Raw genomic sequence first — 21,844 nt, 5'->3', positions numbered from 1 at the left:
CACCAAAACTTTGGTACTTTTTAGGCTTCAGTGACATTGTATGCAGATGACAGCCGTAGCATCCCCGTGATTTTGTGCCTCGATCTGACAATCTGTCAATTCCAGTAATGTTTTTATAATCAGTACGAAAAATTTGGTTGAAACACCAATGTTTTTGTTAAAACTCATTGCTGCCAATCATTTTTATGCTGTTAATATCAATTGGCGATGCAGCAATCTGTGTTTGTTATTTTTTACAATTTGCCAATGGTAAATTTTACTGAGAATATGGCTAATTCTGCTAAAAAAAGTAGGAATTTTACTAATTTTGAGCCAACTAAAACGGAACTCCTTTTTGTGTAAATTTTATTTATTTATTCATTTTCTAGTCAATTTCTTTTGTGATGTTTAAGACGGTCCTTAAGTGAATAAACAGATTTGCTGAACAATTTTTTTAATCTGCACGGAGAAGAGGTTTCTCGCAAAACTTACTAAAAACTGGTTGAAATTTCTAAAAAAATTGGTTGATTTGACTTGGAACTTTTTTAGTAAGAAATCCTTAAAGTAGTTGACAGCTCAAGCGATGTCGCAAAAATAGTTATTCTTACCAACAAAAAGGTTGAGTTTACTAATTATCTGATCGACAAAATAGGCTGTCAGTTTAGAAACAGGCTCGCTTTACCTGTTTATTAGTAAACAGATAAAAATCAGGATTTGAACCACTGTGATAAAAAAAACTTCTCATTGATATCACTGCGCCTCTACCATCAGGACTACTTTTGCGCTGTTGAGTGAACAAGAAAATCACCGATGTGGGTTTGACATCTCGAAATTTGTTTTCTAAAATAGCCCTCATGAACCCTCAACGCCCTCTTTGTGAGTAAATGAGGGAGGCCCTCACACTCACCGAGAGTGATGAGTAATTTACTCGCAGGTAACTTAGTTTTTCCTCATGGTTGAGTAACTTGTGAGTGAGTTTCCGAACTCTGGTTTTAAGTTTGGAAATGGATTTACACATTTTGTTGGTCTCCGTCTGTTCTAACCGAAACCAACCAGAAAAATCAAAATATTGTGCACCTACATGGTTAAAACTGCTGTCCCAATTCGGCCCATGTGTCCCGATTCACCCCAGTTGACGGTTATTCACATTTCGACGGTAACATTTCAAAAGGCATCATGTACATTTTTACACTTTCTGGGTTATTGCATATTCTGAAAGTATTCCTAATAAGCCACCTCTCCACTAAAATGAGCAAAAGCTACTTCAGTAAAGTCTGTTTAATAATGATTTTAAATAAAGTAACATAAACAAATTCTCTGCCATCAGCAATGCCTGTTTATATAGCCCTGTCAATCTGTCAAATAAAAGACTACCGTAAACTGGGGTTACTTTGATAGCCCGGGGTGACATTGATAGAAATTTGATTTGACCACTAATTTTGATACATCCAATGTAACAGTCACATTTTTGCATATATGTTCGATAATAAGCTATCCCTTAATGCTTACATACTCTAAATTCTCAAAAATGTTTAGATATTAATTTGACGGGCATTTGAAAAACCTATCAAAGTCACCCCGGGCTATCAAAGTCACCCCAGTTTACGGTACATAAACCTCATGACGAGAAAAAAAAAGCATCAGGAAAAAAGCGCCATGTACATTCGGCGAATAAGAACGAATCATAACAAAGCGCCCCCCTCAATGACAGCAGGGTGATATAAGCGTTGGTGATTTCAAAAGACGTTATGTTTGTTTTTCTCAAATATAATGACGGGAAGTTTTTATGTTCATTTGGGCAATAAGTGCCTGTTGAGAAATAAACAAACAAGTTTGAGGAAATAATGTTTTATTGAATATGGATGATCAAATATCAATAAAAGCCACGTTTTTCATCGTTTGTTATCATTAAAACATCTTCTTTTGCTTTTATATCAAAATGGGAATTGAAAAATGATGCTTAACATTCAAATGCGTTTTTCTCAAAAAGGATGGTTTGTACATGATGCTTTTTGTAATGTTGGCATCGATTTTGTATAATAGAACTGTTCTTTAAGTAAGTAGCGGTAGTCGTTTATTACCACGAATTAGTCGTCGATTTCTGCCGTCCCGAAACAGATTTTTGCACTAGTCGACCTTCAACCATCCGTGAACCTGCGTTGAGACCGGCGGTCGTTTCGGACTGGATTTAGGTAAAACTGGAGAAGATAACGACGACAATGGCGAGAAATGTCGCCAGCTTCTGGAAAGCCGGGTTGTACTTTTGATTGTTGTCTTGTGCCATCGTCTTGGAGTTGATTCTGGGACGTTAGAGGCCGAACTTGGATATGTATGTATATCGAGCAAGGCCGCGGACTGCACAGCTTTATGCGGATGCGCTTTCCAATTACATTTGCCTAAGCGTAGGTCACTTGCAGGTATTGTTGCTTGCCGTTGTGCTGCTGCTGTTGGTGCTGACGACACGGTCGAATTGCTGCCCATGAAACTGTCCCTCGTGCTTGCCATGGAACTACTGGGATAAGAAGCTCCTTAGAGTCCATTTTATTTTGCCATTCTATGAAAAATAAAATTAATTATAATGGATGCAATAGTTCATAATCGTACTCACAACCTCATTTTTTGTCGATCGCGATTTTTTTTTTATGTTGGTCTGTGGTTGTCAGACTGGTGGCAAGCTTGTCAAAAAGTGAACCTCGCTTTTGACAGTCCATATAGGGTGAACGCTCCATAAACTGGTTGCACAAAATAGGGTATACAGGCCATTTATGAGTAAATTCGAAACTAAGTTTATTTAATATTGAAATTGTTATTTATTGTCTAGTTAATTTTTTTGTTAAGATCGAGCCATGCGGCAACGCTTCCGCCTCATAAATGGGAGTTCAGAACCCGGTGCGGACCAACATAGCAGGTTATCGTTTCCCTTCTAAATTCGATTTCTAAGTAAAGGAAAAGTAGTTTATCGTCACAAGCTGGACATTATCTTCTTGGAATATTTACATTTAACACTAAAATATGTGTATAAGCTAACATTAAAAAATGTGAACGATTGACTTCGTCCTCAAAAGGCTGGATAATATTTTATTTTTTCTAGTTATTTATTTTCTGACAAAAAATATTCAAACCTATTCATCAAAAACAAAATTTAAAATAATTTTTCACAAAAAAAACTTTTTTTTCAATTGCACATTTGCTGGCTCTTTTACCCTATATTTAGCGTCAGAGGGGTAAAGCGACCAAATAGCGGGGTCCACGGTCCAACCAATGTGAGTATCGCGGCCCATACATACAATTTGACAATCTTGCCATCAGGCTGGTGGTTGTTTATTTTAAAACTGTCACTGCTTGTTGGGAGGAGATTGCTGTGATGGAACAAAAATCACCTTCCACTATCATAACGCCTCATCGAAGGCGTTACGGTTGTACTTTTGGTTGGTACATAGACTAAATATATATAGATACGCCACTCCCCTGATGGGGCTGGCGACACTACCGCCACGCCAAAATTGCACCTGGTGGCAATTCACAGGTACAACTTTTCGATGTTTCCAAAGGGAAAGTGAGTTTTCCCCAGTTTCAGTTCAAGTGTTTCGGTTGCATCGTAGTAACAGCTGCTTTTAAAACTTTGTTTATTTTCTGTCAACATTTCAACTTCAACTTCAAAGCGTTGGATCCAAGTTGGATCCTACAATATCAACTCGTTGCGGGCGTTTCCGACCACCAAAAATCCCGCGCGCAGAACCTCCGACGATACGGAGTGTTCGCAGTGGAGACGTATCAGCAAGTGAGTAGAATGAAATAACAGAAAAAAATATTTATGGAAAAGTTTATTGTTTACAGGCATCGTTAAGGTGGACCTGTCACCAATTCAACCACGGCAAGAGGAAACTGCACAGCGATCTAGATGACCTTCGGCGCTTCTAGCAGCCACGGATTCCTTCGTGGGAACAGAACTCTAGGAAAGCTTTTCTCGGGTCTGATTCCTCAAGAACCACTCTGCGTGGCTACCTCCGTTGCCGGAATAGTCGCCCATTTGTCGGGCAAATTGGAACACGTCTAATCTAAATCACATCACATGCTAGACACTACGATGAACCAAATTGCATCGATTTTTGCTGCAACGTGTTTCTTTTAGTATTTTATTGATTTTTAAGCATTCAATATAATAATCATGACTCAAATAGAAATATTATCAAACAAACGGATTGAATTTTATTTGCCTAGACTTTGGAACAGCTCCACTTTTTCCACACGATTAAAACATGTTTATTGTATGTTTCTAAACTGTGACGGTGAAGCGATCATGGTCCGCGAGGGGACAAACTGCAACTGGGGGATCCGCGCCTGGTTCGGGAGGAGGCAGCACTCGTCCAGCATAAGATCGTTGGTATTGAGGGCGAGACTGACTAGCGAAACTAGGATGTCCAGCTTATTACGGGCAGTATCCAGATGCGGTGATTCGCGGATACTGTTGGGTGCGACGATGTCCTGGCTGATGTCGTAGCCCTGCTTGTTGGACATAACAATGCAATTTTTGGGTGGTTTAGCTAATGTTGGTCGCCAAGTCAGTGAACTACTGGATTGGCTGCTGCAGACTCGGCTACCCCATAGAAATGGTCTTGGCCGCAAGATTAACACTAAAACTCCCAAGCTCGATAAAAAGGGGGAATTTCCATACAAAGTCCCCCTTTTTCTCGAGCTTGGGAGTTTAGGTGTTTTTAAGGAGCACCTTGTCGACGTCCTGTACCGACTTTGAGAAGCCATTGAAAAGAAACACCCAAGTCAGATACTTCTAAGAACGCAATTTAACACAAGTCTGTACTTACTGTTTTCACTGTAAATTATCGTGCGAGGCCAAATTAAACGGTGATAAAGGTGGTCATGATCGAGTGCAGAGTTAGCAAGTTTAAAAGATCAATATTTGAGACCAAACCGGTAGAAAGCCGATACGGAGGATGATTGTCACGCTACGGGATCTTCGGTGGCCTTGTCATAACACCTGCTTGCTTCGGGCCTCCGCAACGGCTTTTTCTTCGCCAACATTGCCTAGAGCAAAACGTTCCTTCTCCTAAGCCCCGCTCCACCGCCGGTTTTGTCTCTACCACCCTCTGCCTCTGGCCGGGGATTGACGCAAATTTGTAGATTTCCCCCCAGTGGTGTCGCGATCGGCTTGAAGAGATGACCCTTATCGGTTCCTTTATTATGGCCAGAGTCTTTACTACTACTGAATTTGCCACTTGCCCTGCAGGCCGAACATTTTTCACGATTTCGGGGATGAATTATAAAAAAAAACAGATTGTTCAAGCGCGTGTTGAACCAAAATGGGTGACACTTTTTTCAAAAACAAAACAATCGGCAAGTGCACAGAGTACTATGATTTGTTTACCCAAATTAGTACCTGTAACTTGACTGTGGTGGCGCTCGGAGCGCTAAAGGGGTGTCGCCAACTGGATGTATGAAAAAGTTCAAGATGGTATGTCAGAGACATAACCGAAAGACATAGGACCAAACAATTTGAGTTTTGGATTGCTAGTGAAATCTGGAATAAGATTATTTTATTTTGTTTCATAGATTTGTCGGCAAAATTGTCATAAATGTTCCCCCAAGGTGAACCTTCCATGAGGGCACCGGCAACTCCAGGTTGTGGCCACTACTGTCGAAATGGCCATTTGCAGGTTCAATATCAAAACTATGAATTTTGATACCCATATTGCCACAACTCGTATGTTTCGGTTAATGTTACCCCAGGCCCAAGGGGAACCTGCTTTGAGGGCACCGGCCACTCCAGGTTGTGGCCACTAGGGTCGAAATGGCCATTATTATGTTCAGTATTAAAAAGCATGAATTTTGATACCTATATTGCCAAAACTCGTATGGTTCTGTAAAAGGCCCTCCGGGCCCCGGGGGAACCTACTTTGAGATCACTGGCCACTCCAGGTTGTGGCAACTGCTGACGAAATGGCCATTATTATGTTCAGTATCAAAAACCATGAATTTTGATACCCATATTTCCACAACTCGTATGGTTCTGTAAAAGGCCCTCCGGGGAACCTGCTTTGAGGGCACCGGCCACTCCAGGTTATGGCCACCACTGTCGAAATGTCAATTTTCATGTTCAGTATCAAAAACCATGAATTTTGATACCCATATTGCCACAACTCGTATGGTTTAGTAAAAGGCCCTCCGGGCCCCGGGGGAACCTGCTTTGTGATCACTGGCCACTCCAGGTTTTGGCCACCACTGTCGAAATTGCCATTTTTATGCTCAGTATCAAAAACCATGAATTTTGATACCCATATTGCCAAAACTCGTATGGTTCTGTAAAAGTTCCCCCGGGCCCCGGGGGAACCTGCTTTGTGATCACTGGCCACTCCAGGTTGTGGCCACTGCTGACGAAATGGCCATTATTATGTTTAGTATCAAAAACCATGAATTTTGATACCCATATTGCAACATGTCGTATGGTTCTGTAAATGTCCCCCAGGCCCCGGGGGAACCTTCTTTGAGGGCAGCGGCCACTCCAGGTTTTGGCCACCACTGTCGAAATTGCCATTATCATGTTCAGTATCAAAAACCGTGAATTTTGGCACCCATATTACCAAAACTCGTATGGTTCTGTAAAAGGCCCTCCGGGCCCCGGGGGAACCTGCTTTGAGATCACCGGCCACTCCAGGTTGTGGCCACTACTGTCGAAATGGCCATTTTTATGTTCAGTATCAAAAACCATGAATTTTGATACCGATATTGCCACAACTCGTATGGTTCTGTAAATGTTCCCCCGGGCTCCGGGGGAACCTGCTTCGAGGGCACCGGCCACTCCAGGTTTTGGCCACCACTGTCGAAATGGCCATTTTTCATGAGCGCCGCCGCATCATAGCGACTTCCATCGGTCCGCTTCGCTCGAATTTCCTCCTTCTGCTGCTGGTGGTTCTTCGTTCTGGTTGCTGGTCCGCTTCTTCTATTGGCTGCTGCTGCTGCTGATCCGCGCCGGCCCGACGTGCACAGTTCGAGTGCTCGTTCCAAAGTGACTTGCTTTTGCGAAATTTTCTGCTTAAATAGCGGCACAGCCGGAGAACGGCACAAAAGGGGCGCGGCCTCGAATGCATACGCTCGCTCTGATTGGTCATCTGCCCGATTTGAACTGAAAAATGACTCATTTTGATTGCATGTTTTAAGCGCTTAAACTATGTTTGATCAAAGTTATTATGTAATAAAACGATAGCTTAAGTCTTCCCCTTTCGACTGGTGATTGAATCTTCTGGATTAATCGATTGGGGGAAAAGATATAAGCGTTTGAAATATGTCAAATTTTTTCGCACGCTTGTGACGCTTTGGATCGAATTTCTGAACTGGCCCCCCAATATAGTAAGTAGAGACATAGTCCTATGTCAAAAATCATGAAGTGAGACATCTAGGTAATTAATAATCTATGGTTGGTACCATGAATTTAATGGAAATTTGATCTAAGTCCGCGCTCTATTTTCAATACTCTTTGACCATACCCTACACACACTTTCCATGCGGGGGTTTCTGAATTTTCCAACTCTGTGATTGATGAGCTCAGTCGGGTTAAGATCTGGTTCGTTGACGATTCCATCAATCTCCACATAACGAAACGGCACATACACACAATTGGACGGTGTAAATGTCAGATTTTGTGGGAGATGGTTCGCTTCTTCTCGATCGGTTAGGAATACTTTCACGTTGTGTTCATTTTCTTTGCTGATTCTTTCTACCGAGGAATTATACCGGTTGATGGTATCAGCTACGGTTATCAGGTTTATCGGGGAGTCTTGTTTCCTGAAGCAAACAGCAAATGGTCCAATTGCTGACTTGGGATATTCCCGTTTCCAGCCCTTTAGCCCTTTAGAGAAATTCGGAGGCGCATCATCACCGGTAGTCGTGCCTACTATGGACTCCACAAGACCCTACGGTCTGGTCATCTTTCCCGGCGTACAAAGTGCACCATGTACGAAACGCTGATAAGACCGGTCGTTCTCTACGGGCACGAGACGTGGACGATGCTCGAGGAGGACCTGCAAGCACTTGAAGTTTTCGAACGGCGAGTGCTTAGGACGATCTTTGGCGGCGTGCGTGAGAACACTGTGTGGCGGAGAAGGATGAACCACGAGCTGGCGCAACTCTACGGCAAGCCAAACATTCGGAAAGTCGCCAAGGCTGGCCGGATCAGGTGGGCCGGACACGTCGCGAGAATGCCGGACGCGTTGGATGCGCGCCAACCGAACCAGACTATCAATCCGGTGAAGTTGGTGTTCAATTCGGAGCCGTCTGGAACGCGGCGGAGGGGGGCGCAACGTGCAAGGTGGTTAGACCAAGTGGAGGAAGATCTTCGAAGTGTGGGAGTTCCGAGTTGGAATTGGAGAGTAGCAGCCCAAGACCGAGTTCAGTGGCAGCGCATCTGGAGACAGCTCATGACCCGGGGGTTGTCTGAGCAGTAAAAGTAAGTAAGTAAGCCCTTTAGTGAAGCAGATTTCAGTTTTGTAAACTGAGGAGGTTCTTTTGTTTTCATATTGTAGACATTATACACTCAACCCCCGGTGGTTGGTCACTTTTTCGTTTGCCACTTTATTAGTTTGTACCCTGTTGGTTGGTTAAAGTCAAACTTAAAAGTGACGAACTGTCAAACTAAAAAGCAGGGCTGTGGAGTCGGAGTCGGAGTCGGAGCCGGAGTCGGTGGAGTCGGGTCTTTTTGGGGACCTGGAGTCGGAGTCGGAGTCGGAGTCGTCAAAACTCTAACAGCTGGAGTCGGAGTCGGAGCCGAAGTCGGCTAAATTTTTAGAGCTGGAGTCGGAGTCGGAGTCGGAGCCGAGGATTTCTGATAACCCGGAGTCGGAGTCGGAGCCGGAGTTATCTTAAATTCAACAAAAAATATGTTTTTTTTATTGTTCAGTATTTCCTATAGAACAGGCTAATTTTCAAAACATCTTATATTTTTATTGATTTATCAGATGCCATTGTGTTTTTGAAGCTTTTTATTGTGATTGAAAAGGTCTAATTGTTTTATTACACTATAATCACTAAATGATAACCTCTTACCCAAGTATGTAGTATCATAATTTAAAAAATAATTTAAAAAAATATTGGTTATGTAGTCAGACATATCTAATTGATTCTTGAATGCTTCCTTTTGCCTATATTTATGTGCCCTTTCAATTCAAATTTCACCAAATTTCATCCAGATATTTCTAAAAAAAAGTACACACACAATCATCTTTTACCCCGATAGCATATGTCTTGGTACGAGGTACATAAAAAGATTAAAAATAGTAATCACTGTTTTTGCAAATCGAAAAAGAGTCACTGACAGTTTAACTTTTGTAACAAATAATAAACGATAATAACAATCTCTTACTTGGAACTCAACATGCGCATTTTGTTTATCACTAAGTACAAGAAAATCAATATGTTGCATTTGAATAATTGAAACTAACAAAAAATATCAAAAGAAGTTGCAACAAATTTTGAATTAATCATTGATTGGTTTTTTTTTTGCAACGATATCAAAATAGTTTAACTAAAATCAAAACTATTTTGATATCGTTGCAAAAAAAAACCAAATCTCAAGAATTCAGAGAAAAATGAACTAAAAAAAAAATTTATAGAACAAAATGTAGGATTTTAATTTATTTTTCAAATATTATACAAAAAACAAAATCAAAATATTATCAACTGGTACGAATTTTCTCATACTGTATGTCCCACGCCAATATGACGAAAGGTGATAATCATTGCATAACAATGTACCTTAAAAAATTAAATATTTGTGACCTAGAAAATATTTTACTTGTGGATATTTGTTTTTTATTATATTTTAAGTTTTTTCATATATTTCGATGGAGGCGCAAGATCATTCATAAAACTTCGTTTTAGGTGAAGATTCACGAAGTATCGTGCGCCTCCTTTTTAAAGTATATAACATTTTAAAATTTAAATAAATTAAAAATTTCCAGGGTAAAATATTTTCCATGTCACAGATATTTGAAAAGGACATGTTAAGCGTACTTTTCACGAAGAAATTGTTTAGATACATTGATTTGCAATAATAATCTCCTTCAGCCGTGATGTCCATGTACGTCTTAAAAAAACAAAAAAAAATGTTTCGTTTAAAATTGTCATTTTAAAAACAAGGTGCCTGTCACTGTGCTTCTTACAAATGTCAGCCTGAAAGTGAGCAAATTGAATTTTAATGTTCAATAGATCATTAAGGCCAGGTTTCTTTTAGTTATTCTTTCAAAAATAATAATTTAATATTTAAATTTATTACCTTGAAAAAAATATTTTCAAATTTGAGGTTAAGCAAATAAATCCAAATTAACTTACATAACTGTTCTTCTCAAAATGCCTCTAAAACTGAAGATATTTTTTGATTTCTGTTTCCATAACGTATAAAACTTGTAACCTAGAAACTTTTTTTCCGTTTATTTACTTTACTTTACTTTTACTTAACTTATTTTTCTTGAGAAAAACATGACGCTTAGAGAGTATTCAAATAATCCTATTTATCAATGTTTCAAAAATAATTAACTAATAATAGTTAACTAACTTTTGAAACATTTAAAAATATGTGGAGTCGGAGTCGGAGTCGGAGCCAACCATTTGTTGAAAGCTGGAGTCGGAGTCGGAGTCGGAGTCGGCTAGAGTTGGTAGGCCGGAGTCGGAGTCGGAGTCAGAGTCGGAGCCAACCATTTGTTGAAAGCCGGAGCCGGAGTCGGAGTCGGAGTCGGCTAATCTGAGAAAGCCGGAGTCGGAGTCGGAGTCGGAGTCGTTTGAAATATGACCCGACTCCGCAGCCCTGCTAAAAAGAGACGAACTATCATTTTATTCGCGGCGCTCACGAACGCTATAAAAAAACGTTTGGTAGTGTGTGTGAACTCCGTGTAAAAGGGGTGTCAAACTAAAAAGTGATCCCGTTCGTTTAACAACAGTTGGTGTCAAACCATCGGGGTTTGAGTGTAATGAGAACACGTGCAAAGAGAACGATCCGAACAAGTCAAAAGCCGGTTAGCACTGCTTTAAATTCTAATATTTGAATTCTGGAAATAAAGTATAAAGCTGGTAATTTTTGTTTACAAAACATTTGAAAAATGGTTCAAACTGCAGTGAGTCATCCACAACTATATTAAAGGAATCCATGTACGAAAAACCAAACCAAAAAAAAAAAAACAAAAAAACAAACCATCCACATTAACGACCCCCGGGTCTTTTGTGGTCTCTTTTGCAAGTTTCTGCTCGAACCTAGGAGTCCGAAGGCTTGAATGGGGAGAGCACCCAAACCTCTTTTTACTCCAAGGAACCTTCCACCCCAGTGTTTGAACTGACGACCTTTGGATTGCGAGTCCAACCGCCGCCAGCGATTCCACCGGAGTAGGCTTGGTTTGGTGTGTTGTTTGTACTTATGGCATGGAGACGACTCCTACACCTGGAATGACTTAACGGCTTAACAACCAAGGCCGGGACCGACATTTTACTTCCTCATCCGATGGAAGGTTGGAGCAGATGGGAATCGAACCCAGAATCATTCGCTTACAAAGCGGACAGCGTAACCATTCGGCCACGCACTGCCACCATTTGGTTCCAAAAAAAATGATTGTAAATATAGTATGACGATGAATTTAACTTCAAATGCGTAAGGGTTTCGTAATTTTTAAGTTTACAAAACAATTCATATTTAAAAAATAAAAATAAATGAATTTAAAATGTTTTCAATACACAAAAAAAACAAAGAAAACTGATCTCGTGGAGGTTTTTTAATCCAATCCATTTTTTTTTGAATTTTTTCTTTGTTTTCTAAAATTAGTTTGAGTCAAATTTGCGTAACTTTCTAGAACAAAGCTAATTTTTTACCCACATGATGAAAAGATACAGGCTGGGGATCAAGTCTCCCCACTCTCCCCTACATACAACATTCGAAGAATGCAAGAGCCACTTTATCACAAAAAATAAATTAATTGTGTTTCCCTTGATTTAATTTTTCAGTGACATCCCAGAGGACGTGTTAAACACATACTGTTGGATTCATTCAACATACACGGTAGTAGATGCGTTCATGAAAAAACAAGGACAAGAAGTGCCATTTCCAGGAGTGGACAACTCACAGAGAAGCGGTGCATTGACAATTCGGCATACAAAGTATTACCAATGGGTAGCGTTCACATTATTTTTTCAAGTAAGTTACATTGCTCAAAATAAACAAAAAAATCATCTCAAAACGATGTTTTCATTTTAATATTCACCATTCATCACATTTGCCACTTTCACATCACTAGTGATTATAATTTAAGCACATTTTGTTAATATATAATAAAATCACACTGTTAATTTAATTTTCACATCGAATCTCAACCCTCACGACCAAATAATACAAAACTTATATCTTAATATTTCACCAAAATCATCATTGCGTTAAATTCAAATCCAATTTAGAGCCTGACATGATTTTTATTTGCAAAAAAATGTACACTTTCAATTTAAATGTTCAATGAGGTTTTATTAGTGAATAATCATGTTACAATAAGTTCATTTGCAGTACATAACAGAGTTTTGGAGCTCCTTTCAGATGTGTGTTAAATCTCAATCCATTTTAGAACGATTATTGTTTATAGCCGGGACCGTGGTGTAGGGGTAAGCGTGATTGCCTCTCACCTAGTCGACCTGGGTTCGATCCCAGACGGTCCCGGTGGCATTTTTCGAGACGAGATTTGTCTGATCACGCCTTCCGTCGGACAGGGAAGTAAATGTTGACCCCGGACTAACCTAAAAAAAGGTTAGGTCGTTAGCTCAGTCCAGGTGTTGGAGTCGTCTCCCTGGGTCCTGCCTCGGTGGAGTCGCTGGTAGGCAATTGGACTAACAATCCAAAGGTCGTCAGTTCGAATCCCGGGGTGGATGGAAGCTAAGGTGTAAAAAGAAGTTTGCGATTGCCTCAACAATCCAGCCTTCGAACACCTAGTTTCGAGTAGGAATCTCGCAATCGAGATCGCCAAGGCAATGCTGTAGAGCGAATAATTTGATTTGATTTTTATTTATAACTAAGAAATTAACAAGAGTAAGAAAATTATAAAAAAACTTACTAAAATTGCAAAGGAAAGGGGATAGAAATAGAAAAAGCTTAAATTAGATCACAGTTTTTTTTTTTAATCTGTTGTAGATGTTCTTAATCATCCGCTCCCCGAGGGCCAGAAATTGCTCCGCCTTGTTATGGCAGGTCCGAAACTGCGTCATCATCTCCCCGCGAAAAAAAAAAAACTCCGGCAAGATGAAGAGATCTTCCCAGGTTACTTCTTGCTGGGCCCATCACAGTTAGCGCACTTAATGCGCGCCTTGGTTTGCTCTGCCTTGTCTCCCAAGACCACCTTGCATGGCAGTGCACACTTCTCCGAGAGGTGTGTTTCACCGCACTTCACGCAGCGGGCGGGATGTTGCAGTTCCGCGAGCCGTGGCCTAATTACTGGCAACGGTGGCATTGCGCTACGTCCATCGGGTTTTTGGAGTAAAACTGCCAGTTTACCCAAAAACCGTCCAACGCCTTAGTCCGTCGCAAGTCTTGGATTTTGACGGTGCCGCAGTCGAGGACAACAGGTACAGAGTATGCGTACATGTGACTGTTGTCTTGCACGAGAGCACTTTTATCTCCCGTGACGATATTTCGGCACCCGAGAGGTGTCCCTTTAGGTCAAAGTTATATGAACTAATCAGGAAAAAACATTTGAAAAATTCAAAATTGTTTTGAACATTGAATGTTCAATGTTCAAGTTCGAATAAACCAATGCTTTTCTAATCTTCTTATTCAGAAAGTGTAAATTTTAACTTGTCAAAAATTCCAAAAACTATAATTGAGAGAAGCGTTAAAAAAATTGACCCCAAAATTTACCTTAAAAATATTTAGCAGTTACACCCCAGAAATGAAATCAAATGTTTTATTTTCAAATATTTTTTTTATTATTATTTCTAAAAGGGAAAAGATTTTAAAGTTAAGATCAATTCCCATTCTTGTATTTTCCTGATAACTGTAAATATTTCTTCAATGAATATTTACGTTTGACCTAAAAAATTACAAAAAAACAATTTAATTTGTTGTTTTGAGCCGTTGTTTATCATATTGCGAAATTCTCGATACTGGGAAATTATATATTAGCTATATTAGTTATTTTTTTTACAAAAATCTAATAACAAGTTTGTGAAACTTTTGAAAAATCACTAAGTGCGAATTTAGATTCGTAAATATTTTAAAGTACAATTTTGTGTCTTAAAAAGCTCATGAAACGATTTTGTATTTGCAGATTCAGAAAGAAATCAAAAGGTTTTATATAGTTCCTCAAAATAATAGGACCATCCATAAGCCAAGTGGACGTGGACACTTTTTTGGAAATCTGTTACCCCCCCCCCCCCCTTCGTGGACAATTATCCATACAAAAAAAACTTTTTTGTATGGATCGTAGACAATCGCCTTACCCCCTCAAATTGGTTAAGGCTACTTAAGTTAACTGATTTTATTCAAAAGAAAGAAATTTGTTACTTTTCATTTTAAATTTTGGCACTATTGGCATTGTCATAAAACTCGCGGGTCCCGGGAATTCCCGAGAGCTGGCTAAATTCAACTCTCGATTCCCGGGAAATTGAAAATCTCGAGAATCGTCACCCTTAACAGCGGTCTTCTCAACTGGATCGAATATGTAGAACTTGAAGTTGCTACGCTTCAGTTCTCTACCACCAGGTCGTATTTTTTTTATTGAAAGTAATCACTTGTACTTTCGATTTGCAAATTTTCAGATTATATTGGAGGTCTCCAGCAACTCGTCAACATCGTCCGCCAACGTATCTAAAACAAAAATTGGAGGTGGTCGCCGTTCCTTCGGAGAATCAACTTTTTTGTCGTACTACCTTTTTTGCGTGCACGTACATCGTCACTCAGTTTCGCGAACTTGTAACTGGTGGGATTGTTGATGCGCCACCGGTCGACAGATTGCCGGACGTACTTGAGCGGAGTCTGTTTCTTATAGGGCTTCGATCCTGGACACGGTAATTAGCGTGTAATAGCTAAGGATTGAGCAGAAACTTGCAACAGAGACCACAAAAGACTCGGGGGTCGTTAAAGTGGATTGCTTTGCTGTTTAGCTCCGGATTGAACCCATGGCGGCCGACGTGGCGGCGTTGTTTTGTTTACCTTTTTGCACTCGGCCGGTAGACGAATTTCGCGGGTTTTTCGAGGCCGCACTCGAACTGCCACGGCCACGGCCGGCCTTCGGCATGCGGAGCAAACTCGCGGGTAATCACGGTTCCCGAGCATGGGTAAATAACAAGGGAAATGCAAAATAATACCATTCAATGGTATCAATACCAAATTTTGGTTTTCGCGAGCCCTTGAATAAATGTCGAAAGTGTAAGTTAATACCAATATGTAGTATTATACCAAATGTTGGTATTGTTTTGTTATTGGGCAAATTTCAAGAAAATGTCGAATTTTGACATATTGTTACTTACTTACATACCTTAAAACGAAAATCTACTCCAAATTAAAGCCAACTATTTTATTTCAGTCTAAAAAAGTCATTTAATGATCTTTATAAATTAGGGAATACCCTACATTGCACTATGGGCCATCTCCATACAAACAGGCGGCCAAATCATTTTTTTGCTTTTTAAATGTTTTTTCATACAAATTTGGGTAATTGTATGGTATTGAAATGATATACGTCCATTTTTATGACTTTTCATGTTTTTCAATAGTTGATTTTTTATTACACTACTCGACAAAACAAAACTTGTGTCATGCGCTGCACGATATCTCATCGGTTCCTCAGAGAAAAGGCTTCCCCGAATCCGATGCAATCGACAGAATTTGATTTTATGTCCATGGAGACTGATGAGAATGTGGTAAATTTTTTAACATAAAAAATCGAACAATTTAAAAAAAAAACCATGCGTTTCCTCCCAATTATATGAGCCATCTACAAGAATATGGAAGCGCCTGGTGCATAGCCATTTCCTTTTAGCACAACGGAAACAACCAATACAAATGTATAAAAAAAAGTTGTTAAGTTCGGGGGGTCCACAGCTAGCACTTTTTGTACTATTATAAAAATAAATATTAATAGTTTAAAATTAAAATATTTGACAAACATTTTTTTTTCAAGTTTATTTGTTTACTAAAATTTTATGTATCTCAAAGGTCTATGGGTACTTCGGGATGTCCATGGTCATCCAAAGACTGCCTGGAGTTAAGATCTACGAGTCTACCGCCGTAACAAGCAAGAGGTCGTCGGATTTTGACCCCGGATCATGTGCGTATAGCATCAGTGCATATGGTAGACTACTATATGAATGTGTTAGGATGTCCATGGTCATCCGAGGACTCCCTGGAGTTAAGATTTACAAGTCTACCGCCGTAACAAGCAAGAGGTCGTCGGATTTTGACCCCGGATCATGTGCGTATAGCATCAGTGCATATGGTAGACTACTATATGAATGTGTTGGGATGTCCATGGTCATCCGAGGACTCCTTGGAGTTAAGATCTACGAGTCTACCGCCGTAACAAGCAAGAGGTCGTCCGAGGACTTCCTGGAGTTAAGATCTACGAGTCTACCGCCGTAACAAGCAAGAGGTCGTCGGATTTTGACCCCGGATCATGTGCGTATAGCATCAGTGCATATGGTAGACTACTATATGAATGTGTTGGGATGTCCATGGTCATCCGAGGACTCCTTGGAGTTAAGATTTACAAGTCTACCGCCGTAACAAGCAAGAGGTCGTCGGATTTTGACCCCGGATCATGTGCGTATAGCATCAGTGCATATGGTAGACCACTATATGAATGTGTTGGGATGTCCATGGTCATCCGAGGACTCCTTGGAGTTAAGATCTACGAGTCTACCGCCGTAACAAGCAAGAGGTCGTCCGAGGACTTCCTGGAGTTAAGATCTACGAGTCTACCACCGTAACAAGCAAGAGGTCGTCGGAATTTGACCCCGGATCATGTGCCTATAGCATCAGTGCATATGGTAGACTACTATATGAATGTGTAAGGATGTCCATGGTTATCCGAGGACTCCCTGGAGTTAAGATCTACGAGTCTACCACCGTAACAAGCAAGAGGTCGTCGGAATTTGACCCCGGATCATGTGCCTATAGCATCAGTGCATATGGTAGACTACTATATGAATGTGTTGGGATGTCCATGGTCATCCGAGGACTCCTTGGAGTTAAGATTTACAAGTCTACCGCCGTAACAAGCAAGAGGTCGTCGGATTTTGACCCCGGATCATGTGCGTATAGCATCAGTGCATATGGTAGACCACTATATGAATGTGTTGGGATGTCCATGGTCATCCGAGGACTCCTTGGAGTTAAGATCTACGAGTCTACCGCCGTAACAAGCAAGAGGTCGTCCGAGGACTTCCTGGAGTTAAGATCTACGAGTCTACCACCGTAACAAGCAAGAGGTCGTCGGATTTTGACCCCGGATCATGTGCGTATAGCATCAGTGCATATGGTAGACTACTATATGAATGTGTAAGGATGTCCATGGTTATCCGAGGACTCCCTGGAGTTAAGATCTACGAGTCTACCACCGTAACAAGCAAGAGGTCGTCGGATTTTGACCCCGGATCATGTGCGTATAGCATCAGTGCATATGGTAGACTACTATATGAATGTGTAAGGATGTCCATGGTTATCCGAGGACTCCCTGGAGTTAAGATCTACGAGTCTACGACCGTAACAAGCAAGAGGTCGTCGGATTTTGACCCCGGATCATGTGCGTATAGCATCAGTGCATATGGTAGACTACTATATGAATGTGTTGGGATGTCCATGGTCATCCGAGGACTCCTTTGAGTTAAGATCTACGAGTCTACCGCCGTAACAAGCAAGAGGTCGTCGGAATTTGACCCCGGATCATGTGCCTATAGCATCAGTGCATATGGTAGACTACTATATGAATGTGTAAGGATGTCCATGGTTATCCGAGGACTCCCTGGAGTTAAGATCTACGAGTCTACCACCGTAACAAGCAAGAGGTCGTCCGAGGACTTCCTGGAGTTAAGATCTACGAGTCTACCGCCGTAACAAGCAAGAGGTCGTCGGATTTTGACCCCGGATCATGTGCGTATAGCATCAGTGCATATGGTAGACTACTATATGAATGTGTTGGGATGTCCATGGTCATCCGAGGACTCCTTGGAGTTAAGATCTACGAGTCTACCGCCGTAACAAGCAAGAGGTCGTCCGAGGACTTCCTGGAGTTAAGATCTACGAGTCTACCGCCGTAACAAGCAAGAGGTCGTCGGATTTTGACCCCGGATCATGTGCGTATAGCATCAGTGCATATGGTAGACTACTATATGAATGTGTTGGGATGTCCATGGTCATCCGAGGACTCCCTGGAGATAAGATCTCCGAGTCTACCGCCGTAACAAGCAAGAGGTCGTTGGATTTTGACCCCGGATCATGTGCCTATAGCATCAGTGCATATGGTAGACTACTATATGAATGTGTAAGGATGTCCATGGTCATCCAAAGACTCCCTGAAGTTAAGATCTACGAGTCTACCACCGTAACAAGCAAGAGATCGTCGGATTTTGACCCCGGATCATGTGCCTATAGCATCAGTGCATATGGTAGACTACAATATGAATATGTAAGGATGTCCATGGTCATCCAAAGACTCCCTGGAGTTAAGATCTACGAGTCTACCGCCGTAACAAGCAAGAGGTCGTCGGATTTTGACCCAGGATCTTGTGTGTATAGCATCAGTGCATATGGTAGACTACTATATGAATGTAATGGGATGTCCAGTTAAGATCTATGAGTCTACCGACGTAACAAACAAGAGGTCGCCATTTGGCTAAAGGATTTTTGTTCATCGTTCAAATTTAAATATTTCGATAACTTTACTTCGATTGTAGATCTTAACTCCAGGGAGTCTTTGGATGACCATGAACATCCCAACACATTCATATAGTAGTCTACCATATGCACTGATGCTATACGCAAATGATCCGGCATCAAAATCCGACGACCTGTTACTTGTTACGGTGGTAAACTCGTAGATCTTAATTCCAGGGAGTCCTTGAGTGACCCTGGACATCCCAACACATTTATATAGTAGTCTACCATATGCACTGATGCTATACGCACATGATCCGGGGTCAAAATCCGACGACCTCTTGCTTGTTACGGCGGTAGACTCGTAGATCTTAACTCCAGGGAGTCCTCGGATAACCATGGACATCCTTACACATTCATATAGTAGTCTACCATATGCACTGATGCTATAGGCACATGATCCGGGGTCAAATTCCGACGACCTCTTGCTTGTTACGGCGGTAGACTCGTAGATCTTAACTCCAAGGAGTCCTCGGATGACCATGGACATCCCAACACATTCATATAGTAGTCTACCATATGCACTGATGCTATACGCACACGATCCGGGGTCAAAATCCGATGACCTCTTGCTTGTTACGGCGGTAGACTTGTAGATCTTAACTCCAGGAAGTCCTCGGATGACCATGGACATTCCAACACATTCATATAGTAGTCTACCATATGCACTGATGCTATAGGCACATGATCCGGGGTCAAAATCCGACGACCTCTTGCTTGTTACGGCGGTAGACTCGTAGATCTTAACTCCAGGGAGTCCTCGGATAACCATGGACATCCTAACATATTCATATAGTAGTCTACCATATGCACTGATGCTATACGCACATGATCCGGGGTCAAAATCCGACGACCTCTTGCTTGTTACGGTGGTAGACTCGTAGATCTTAACTCCAGGGAGTCCTCGGATGACCATGGACATTCCAACACATTCATATAGTAGTCTACCATATGCACTGATGCTATACGCAAATGATCCGGCATCAAAATCCGACGACCTGTTACTTGTTACGGTGGTAAACTCGTAGATCTTAATTCCAGGGAGTCCTTGAGTGACCCTGGACATCCCAACACATTTATATAGTAGTCTACCATATGCACTGATGCTATACGCACATGATCCGGGGTCAAAATCCGACGACCTCTTGCTTGTTACGGCGGTAGACTCGTAGATCTTAACTCCAGGGAGTCCTCGGATAACCATGGACATCCTAACATATTCATATAGTAGTCTACCATATGCACTGATGCTATACGCACATGATCCGGGGTCAAAATCCGACGACCTCTTGCTTGTTACGGTGGTAGACTCGTAGATCTTAACTCCAGGGAGTCCTCGGATGACCATGGACATTCCAACACATTCATATAGTAGTCTACCATATGCACTGATGCTATAGGCACATGATCCGGGGTCAAAATCCGACGACCTCTTGCTTGTTACGGCGGTAGACTTGTAAATCTTAACTCCAGGGAGTCTTTGGATGACCATGGACATCCTTACACATTCATATAGTAGTCTACCATATGCACTGATGCTGCTTCTCTGAGGAACCGATGAGATATCGTGCTGCGCATGACACAAGTTTTGTTTTGTCGAGTAGTGTTATTAATAGTCTTTTCATATTTAACATCAATCCCTTCCCTACTAACCCCGAGTAGGCCGCGGGTAATCGGCTCCCCTCCCACTAACATTTACACACAAGATCCTCTGTAATTATTAAGCCAAATGTAATTACAAAAGCCGACTCGGTCCTAACCAGGTCCCAGTACCGAAAAGGACCTAATAAAAATATTTTTTTGAAAAAAAAAAAAAAAATAGTCTTTTCATACATTTGCAAGTGTAACAGAATTACGTATATATTGTATTGCAAGTTTATATTATTAAATTCTGGATAAGCTAATACATCCCCACTTTAAGGACACAACCCCTCCCTCCTCTTTCTTTCACCCCCCCCCCCTTCCATCCCATCCTCCAACAAAATTTTGTTAAGCGTAATAAATTCATTTTTAGTCAAACATTTATTATTTACTGCTGTGTGTTTCTTTTTGCGAGTTTCTGACGGCTTCAGGATATGTTAAAGGTACTTTTTATGATGTTTTGTAGTAACCAACATAGAACTTAAATGTGGATCAGTTTCATGGATTGATCGCAGAAATTCATCATGCTAAGTCAATATTTTGCTGAATACTTTTTTCGGTATCAAACTGAGATTCTCCAGTTTCGCTGGAGAAACTTCGTTACGAATACCTTATTTTGACTATGGTACTCAATTTTAAATGTAGGCAGCAGAAAATTCCAATAAAGTCATTTCGAACTTCTTGATTTTTAAAGCGACGATGCCCACGAAGTAGGTAGCAAAGCAAGTGAAATAAACGGGCGCATAAGTAGATTGCAGCAAATTTTGAAAAAACGTAAATGTTCAAAATGGCATATCTCCGAAAACGCAAAAAATCGCATGTTGGAAATTTCAGCAATGTTAGATTATGATCCAATCTTTCAAGTGATCTTAGTTTCATGTTTAGCATCGGTTAGCAAAAAAGTACTCGATTAACAAACACAAAAAAATAAGTTTTGTCAAAAAAATGCTTCAGTTATTCGATGAAAACTTCAGTTTTTGGTTTGGAAACAACATTTTATCTATTAATAGTTTCAAAGAGCTTATCTCATTACCTTTCCAACGATGTATAATTGTCCTAATAAAATATTCAAAATGGCTGAGCTATGTTAAAATTAAACAATCAGGCTTTTTTACGAAAAACGCTAGTTTTTTACTCCATTTTTTGACTTTCAGCTTGCGTATCTCCGTAATGAACAAACTTAGAGCTTTGAAAATTTGGATTTTTCTTAGTTAGAATGTTTACTTTCGAGAAAAAAATACCAAAAAATATTTGGAGAAGGTAACTTTTATGAAACTTGGCCACCCAATGTACCATAGTGCATTGGTTTTGTAGAGGTATTTTAAT

General features: G+C 40.7%; 1 protein-coding gene and 2 long non-coding RNA genes across 3 annotated transcripts in view; 2 read left to right on the top strand and 1 right to left on the bottom strand.

Moving 5' to 3' along the window:
• Positions 1–1,811: 1,811 nt before the first annotated feature.
• On the bottom strand, positions 1,812–2,742 carry LOC128092933 (uncharacterized). Its single transcript, XR_008212109.1, has 2 exons — positions 2,591–2,742; positions 1,812–2,533 (listed from the first exon to the last, which is right to left on the bottom strand). It is a non-coding gene; the product is annotated as an uncharacterized LOC128092933 (long non-coding RNA).
• Positions 2,743–2,895: 153 nt separating this feature from the next.
• Positions 2,896–4,176, top strand: LOC120424747 (uncharacterized). The gene is made up of 2 exons (XR_005606420.2): positions 2,896–3,760; positions 3,817–4,176. It is a non-coding gene; the product is annotated as an uncharacterized LOC120424747 (long non-coding RNA).
• Positions 4,177–11,948: 7,772 nt separating this feature from the next.
• LOC120424737 (innexin shaking-B) overlaps positions 11,949–21,844 on the top strand; it is a 75,401-nt gene continuing 65,505 nt past the window's right edge. Inside the window, exon 1 of the mRNA XM_052708121.1 lies at positions 11,949–12,163. Within this exon, the coding sequence (XP_052564081.1) occupies positions 12,044–12,163 (120 nt within the window). The 5' untranslated portion in view covers positions 11,949–12,043. The remainder of the gene's footprint in view (positions 12,164–21,844) is intronic.

This window comes from Culex pipiens, chromosome 1, assembly GCF_016801865.2.
Source record: "Culex pipiens pallens isolate TS chromosome 1, TS_CPP_V2, whole genome shotgun sequence".
Lineage (NCBI taxonomy): Eukaryota > Metazoa > Arthropoda > Insecta > Diptera > Culicidae > Culex > Culex pipiens.
This window is presented reverse-complemented; position numbering and strand designations above follow the sequence as displayed.